We start from the raw sequence: 7,773 nt of genomic DNA, 5'->3' as shown, positions 1-7,773 counted from the left end.
CCTAATTATAACTTCACTCAAAAAAATTATGATGTCATACAATAGAAAAATGTTAAACATTTAAGTATAATTCTGACACTACCATCTTTTCTCTTTATATATATTTCAATAATAAATTAGTAAACAAATTTCCCTCTCTAGCAATGATGAGTTAATTTAAAAAATAAATGATAGTTTCTTGACCCTCTTTTGCTCTTTCTCATAATAGCACATTTTTTGACAACAAAGAATCGAAGTCCTCAATCAAGACAAACAGGTAATAGTTAAAATTCAGAGCAAGGCACACATGCCATGATTATTATAGCGATCACGCATTCTTATATCCCCATAGTAAGATTCCACCATTTTAACAAAAACACTCCCTTCTATAAATAGGACCATAATGTCACATCGCAAATGAGTAGAAAGCTAGTCGGTGACTTGCTACTCACTCATCCTCGTGCCAAAAGCATTGACTCCCATGGAGTCCCAAGTTTTACATATTCTAGTAGTTATCATACACCACTATTAGAAAGTTAAACTCACCCTCAAATATTGTTGCAACTCCTAGTTGATACATGATAGAAAGACATCGAACTTGCTAAAATACAAGTTTTGTATCTTATATATACATATAATGTGTGGAACACCATATTGGCTCATACTTCTATCATTGAATACCATGTGACAACAGATAAATTGTGTCTACACTTTATTCAATGATGAATGGAATGTAAGTCAAGGGTTTCGCACGCCTCTTGTGTATACATAAGGGTCAGCTTTTATATGAAACAGGGTTCTTCCTCCGCTGTAGAAGATGCAATAAAGGACATAAAACATCCATCCTGTGAAACCCTCTTGGAGCCTGAGAAAGAAAATTATATACCATAATCAGAAAATTGCTATAAAATTAAAGGGATTTTTATCAACACACAAGTTTTAACTCGAACAAGGAGTGTTTCTCGTTACCTCAACAATGAAACAAGCCCAGGCTGCGGATGAGCGGTTTTCTAAGACACCTTTCAAGATGGTCAGTTCCAGCTTCCGGATCACCTGAGCAATCTCCAAGAAGAATCCATGCTCATTGCATACCATCTGTGTGACATTAGTTGTAAGCAGTTACCAAGGGTGATTTCTTTCATATTCCCAATAGAGTGATTTTATAATTTAGAAATGTTACGTGACCCATTTCATCATGCACCAAGCCCGATAGATCAAGTGACACATTTATCCCACATCCCATCCAATTGCAGTGTGTATAAACTCGGTGTAAAAAAAAGACGAATACTATTAACACATCTCTTGGTAAAAAGAATCGGAATCAATTTTTTTCCCCCAAAAAAAATATAGAAGCATGTGAAAAGTGCTTTTTTTAGTCAAAAAGTGATAATTTTGCCAGACGCGAGACAAATTCTTGTGTGCAATGGAACAAAAGGGTAAGGTTGAAAAATAGGAGACCTCAATAAGCATGTGGCCTGAGCATTCCAGATCTTCTATCACTATGGGCCATGCTTGTTCACTTTCCAAGTCATATGCACAGCTCCTCCCTGATTGGTTATAATTGATCTTCTGCTTGCTGCATTTGGGAACCTAAACACACCATTGCACCATGTCAAAGCTCAAACGAAGAGGTGCTATAAAAAGAAATTGTACATATCTCCCAGCTATAACTAGTTATCTGTGGATTAAGGGGGAAGTGATGTAGGAATAGGCAATTCAAACTTCACCCATTTTCAGTGTTCTTTCCCAAAGTACATATTGATGTGTTAACTGCAACCTATTATATCTTTTTCTTTTCTTATATTTCTCGAGAAAAAGAGAAGACAATATTATTTATGAAAAACAAGGAATCGTAAATGTGCTACCTCTCTATGTGCGAATCTCTTAAGCTTCTCAGCTTGGCTTGTTATTTTTCTCAAGTATAGCATATGCTTTATGGTTCTCTCCAAGAGGTTGTCGATGCTACACTGCATATCACATGGCCAGTTACAGATTTCAGATACTACTAGTAGTCCAAAAGGAACTAAGAAATGTTAACCTTGGTATCGAAGCAAAAAAAGATTTACCTTTCCTCCATCTGGGACAAGCTCCCTCAACTCCTTCATCCTGTCCATGATCAATTGTCTATCTCTCGGCCTTGACTTTTGGGTACCTGGCCTTGCTCTTTTCTTGTAGGTACTAGAGATCTTTGGTCCATTAGTAGATTGCAAATGACTATAAACCTTTTCTTCTTGAGGCTCATCAGTCAATAGGCTTGAATTTCCATCAAAAGATGGCGATGTAATAGCATCTCTGCCCATGACTCTAACTGCCGCCTTAAGATCACTTTTCACATCTTTCATAACCAAACTGCTTTCTTCGCAACTGTTCCTGGGATGAATCAAACCAGTAAATGGCATCTTCTTGCTTACAGGGGACCTAAAACTGTTGGATATGCTTGAAGTATCGTTGCAGGCACTAAATAAATCCCCATAAACAGCATCCAAAAGATATTTCGGATCAACATCTTCAGGGTTCTCCAAACTCTCAATATCACCATGTTCTTTGTTGTTGGATATAAAGGTTGAGTTACTGTAAGTACCCACAACAGAGGTATGTTTAGACATGGAATTCCTTGTTTTCCCGTGTGGAGCTGCTGATCCAAGCACTTTGTGCAATTCAGACTCTGAGGGAAAAGCCAAGAAGCCATTCAGATCCTTGATATCCTCATAACCAGTTTCATTGCTTCCAAATTGTTGCTCTGTCTTACCGGAGTATAAACCTAATCCATTTGATATCTCTTGGAATACTCCCACATCATTGACCCACGGAGAAGTGGGCCATATCTCTTCTTCCAGATTATCTTTTGTCTCCACCTGAGACAACATTGCTGGGTTCAACCTTGTTGATGCATTCACACTAGGCGCAATTCTAGCCAGAACATCAGTTTTTATTGTACTGTTTGTGATATTGGATGATTCATCCAAGATATCCATAAAAGTATTTGTTGGGTCTGAGATTGACCAATCTTGACAATCAACTCCATAGTTCAATGCTGTAGTACTTGCTGCCAGAAGATGAATGGAATGGAATTTCTCCTTGATATTGGTAACAAATTCCAGGTCTTCAGCAACCTAAAATCTTGACAGGGAAAGAGAGCTTCATGTGAGAACATAAAGCAACGCATTCACAATGGATATACACACAGTAAAAATTCTACAACTTTTGCACCTATACCAACAAATGAAAATAGTAAAACAAGTGCTTGTGCAGCAATATGCAATATTACTGGAGGAATACATGAAAAACTAGATATGCAGACCAAAATGAAACAACTTATGTAGGGCAAATACTATAGACACATGATCTGAGAAATTTGCAGCAAAGAACTTAAATGTATTTCATAGTGGAGTTTGCTATGGCAAGCTCTGGATATTACTCCGAAAGTGTTCAGGATTTAAATATGGAACACATACGCACCGCTTGAAATGAACCAAATTGCAAAACTCCTTGAGGAAGAACTGGAATCAACACAATGGTCTGTAACCAAGAAAAACAAAAAATCTCAACTTAATATTTTCTCTAATTAGCAACATAACTTCAGATGGCACGGAATGCTTGATGTCAGTTGAGTTCTCTAGTCATTTTCACACTCATCTGTGCATGCACAATGCTTTGTAATTTTTCCAGAAATTAGAAAAGGAAATCAGTTATTCTCTTGTAGGATAAACAATATAATATATAAAGGATAGCATATTGTTACCTTGATGCCAGAGGCAAATTGAAGAAGCCATTCATCAGGACACTGGAACCAAGAACAGAATGCAGATATTAGGTATTTCAAGATTTGATGATTAACTACTTTAATTCTATGCGGAAACTATATGGTTAGAATCTCACCTCAGGCATTAAATTAGCATCCAACCCATGGGTAAGAATGTCCTCACTCACCCAACAATGATTCCCAGTAAAAGCTACCTTACCAACAACCCTGACAGAAAACATTGAGTTGGACTTTGCATCATCTTCACAGATCATAATTAAAAATCTTCAATGGTGTATACAACAAGGCCTAGATAAGACCTTAAGACATATTACGCACCAGGCATCACTATTTGGCATAAACGACAATTTACTCAACTACACTTCTATTAACAGAGAATCTTTAAAAACTAAGGGAAAAGAAAATGCCAAAGTGATTTAAGATCAATATATATTCCCAAAATATCTCACGTTAGAATTTCAGTACATTCAAAACTCAATGTATCTAGATCACAGTTTAGAAATGACAAACATTTTTAGGACAGATGAAGAATCTTTATTGTGCTTAAATATACCCTTTTTGTCCTTCATTAATTTTTTGTTTTGATTTTAGTCCCTTGTTTTTCATGCCATTAAGTGTGATATGCTAAATGATGATGCGCCAAATCAAAATCCAAGTCATCATTTAATAGATTCCACTTAATGGAGGAGACCAAAATGGTCACATTTACAAGACCAAGACCAAAGCAAAAATTAACAGGAAACAAAAACCAAGATGACGTATGCTTATAGGAAACAAAGCCATATTTAAGCATTTATCATTTGGCTCACTCCACTTGTGAATATCTGTGTACTAGAATAATTAGATGGAAAAAAAAAAAAAAAGAAAAAAAAAACATTATCTGCAGCAAGTTTAGCCTCCAAGGAGAATAAGTTATTACCCCTCTCCCAAACTGTATTTATGATGAGACATTTCAGCCATGAGTAGTCCAGCAGAATAATCTCCTGGATCTTCAATAATTTCACCACTTGAAGAATATACCTCAGCTGGGAATTTGAAATTGATGTCATCCAACATACTCTCCGCGGCCTCATTAGTTTTCTGGTAACCATAATATCCATCTTCCCAGGTCAAAGTCCTAAAATGACAAGGCTTGTGTGATGCTCCAGAAAATTAAACATAAACAACCAGCTTAATTTCAAGTGAATAGTAAAAGTATATGCCATTTATGGAAATAAGAAGTTTCTAAATTACACCGACATTGACTTACACTGAACTTAGTTTATAACATTATATAGATCATGGATAACTATGATGCACCAAGCAAAATATGGTGCATCACACACTAGGGTAATGGTTCACTCTTATTTCCAGATTTGACAAAGATGATCTTGATCATGAGGTTCTAAAGTTATGTTTCTCAACAAGAAATTAATGAAAAGAAAATTATGGACCTGAACACAAAGATTGACCTGTTGAATAAGTTGCATTTGTTACGAATAAAAACAGGTCAAACAACTACTTGACACCTATAATAACAAAAAATGGCTCATCCAGAACCATTATTGTTGGCAAAAAGGGACTTGAGCAGCATCCATGCATGAGATCCAAAGTTCAAATTGTACCAACAAGTAGCAAAAGGAGCAGACCAAACAAAATTTAGTTAATAATCCAAGGTTTAACCCCTTTTAAAGTAACGTTAGTCCACATAAGCAAATAACATAAGGAAATGGTGAGCCATCTACAACATGATCAATTCTTCTAGAAGCACACCACTAACTCATAATAAGTTGAAAACTGTGAACTTAACTTATTGAGAAACTACCACATAAAAAGACAACTCTACTCATTTCAGCACAAACAAACACAAAAGGCAGCACAACAAATAGCCAAAGAACTTACATGGGGAAACGGTGGTTAAGCTTCCAAAAAACAGCATACTTCCACTGTGTACCATCACAAAAGCCCTTCAACAAATGATGAGTCATAGAAGTGGCTTCCATCTGTTCTATATTCAATTTTTGCTAACACTTTTGAGGAAAAATGTACAAAAATCACAGTCCAAATAACAAGTTCAATGTTCAAAGCACACAGACAGACATAAACACAAAACACCTAGCTTCCTCTGTATGAACCTCTCCCGGCTTGTTTAATCCTCAAACCAGCTCTTTTCTTGATTGGTGGCCCTATTGTACCAATTAGCAAGAAAACAACCATAGCTTGTTTCCTCCAACACAAAACTATGAGAAAGTAAACGTATAGAGCCGTACTGTCACAATCAACAATCACTATAAGGGGATCAAGAGTGCACTCTTCTGTGTCATTTTCACAAACAGGTTATGTGCATCCAATTTTTCATTAGAAGAAGAATGAGCCAACACTGGGATTCAAGCAAGAAGAACCAACACCTGCATAACCAAAGGCCAACAAAAAGTTGGTGAAGTTAACTCATGACCTATAAGGCTATAACTAGTCAACTACAGAAACAATCACCCCCCTCCCCCCAAAAGAATCAAAACTCATTTTTCTTTTCTTTTTTTCCTGCTTCAATTTTCTCAGCAGCCAAACAACACATTTAACAACAAACAAACAAACAAGATGCTTAACACTTACCTCTACTCTGACTACGAAACCAAATCATTTTCACCATGCACAAATTCATTACACTCCATGAGAAGGATTATCCGATTGAAGAATCCCTCAACTCAAAGAAGAGAATTTCGATGGATAAATCCAAATCAAAACAAGGTACATAACAAAAAAGTTGAAGGAAAACTGAAGAGATAAATAGAGGGAGCAAATAGCAACAGTTTGTCTTTTGCAATTAAAAAAGTCGACAAACAAAAAATAAAGAAATGAATGCTTTGGTGTCAAAAAACTATTGTTAATGGTAACAGTAAAAGCAAGAAACCCTTATAATAAAAAAATAAATTAAATTACTCTATAAATTTATATTATTTTATTAAACTGATAATTAAATTTTATTATTAAGTTTTTATTATATAAAAATATTAAAATTAACAAAATAATTATTTTCAAATTAAAAATACTCATTCTTAAAACTTATATTTTTAAATTTAAACATTTTTTATTTTAAAAATATTTTTAACATGATAAATACTAATTACAAAATTTAAAATAATACAAAAATTTAATTACAATTTTTAAATTATAAAATTTGAATTATAAATTAAATAACACTATTAAAATTATTGCAACAACAACAACAGCAATATTATTATTATTATTATTATTATTATTATTATTATTATTATTATTATTATTATAACCTAAAAATTAAAATGAGGTTTTGAAGTGCGTGAAGGTGAGGCCAACCTACCTTGACTTTGTTATTTATTATTAAGATTTATTTATTTTGTGTTTTTACAAGGATATATTAAGATTATAAAATTAAAAATATAAAAATTTAAGTTTTTAATGTATTTATTTTATATTTATTAAATAAAATTATTTAAATTTTTTTATTAATAATAAATTTATTATGTATTCTAAAAATATATATTAGAATGCATATTAGTTAATTTATTATTATTATTATTATTATTATTATTATTATTATTATGAGTAGTTGTTTGCCCACGGACTTGAAAATGATTCAGAAGCGGAATTGAGAAGATAGGAGGTGGAGCTAAGTGGGATGTGGGTCCCATACACAGTGACAGTGACAGATGCTCCTTGGTAGTATGATTGTTCATTGTTGATTCTACTACTTCACCTTGTGGCGCGTGGGGAAAGGAATATCAAGGGAATTTTCAATTTTGTGTGTAACACTAACACAGACAACTTCTGCTCTTTGCTGAATCTCCTCCTCGGGATTCTCTCCTCAGTGACCAAATAATTTTTCTTCATTTTTAAGTTTTTAACATTGGAAGGACCAAAATCTTTTATTTTGCTTCCATGGTTGCGCCTTATTCAATACCCAGTTTCATTTCGTATTAACGGTATGTTTTTAGTTGTTAGAACATCTCTAGTTTTAGATTTAATTTTAATTTTATTTTAGATCTTAAAAGATGATATATAAATATTTATAA

At 33.9% G+C, this 7,773-nt stretch overlaps 1 protein-coding gene across 1 annotated transcript; it reads right to left on the bottom strand.

Moving 5' to 3' along the window:
* Positions 1-344: 344 nt before the first annotated feature.
* On the bottom strand, positions 345-6,559 carry LOC130973754 (transcription factor EMB1444-like). The gene is made up of 11 exons (XM_057898406.1): positions 6,335-6,559; positions 5,624-6,129; positions 4,662-4,859; positions 3,859-3,949; positions 3,722-3,763; positions 3,439-3,498; positions 2,046-3,092; positions 1,845-1,946; positions 1,438-1,569; positions 949-1,074; positions 345-844 (listed from the first exon to the last, which is right to left on the bottom strand). Exons 2-11 carry the CDS (start codon positions 5,722-5,724, stop codon positions 755-757), a joined length of 1,989 nt encoding a protein of 662 aa, XP_057754389.1. The 5' UTR covers positions 5,725-6,129; positions 6,335-6,559; the 3' UTR covers positions 345-754.
* Positions 6,560-7,773: the final 1,214 nt, after the last annotated feature.

Source organism: Arachis stenosperma, chromosome 4, assembly GCF_014773155.1.
Source record: "Arachis stenosperma cultivar V10309 chromosome 4, arast.V10309.gnm1.PFL2, whole genome shotgun sequence".
NCBI classification, from domain to species: Eukaryota; Viridiplantae; Streptophyta; class Magnoliopsida; order Fabales; family Fabaceae; genus Arachis; species Arachis stenosperma.
Note: the sequence above shows the minus strand (reverse complement) of the source record. Positions and strands in the feature narration are given on the sequence as shown.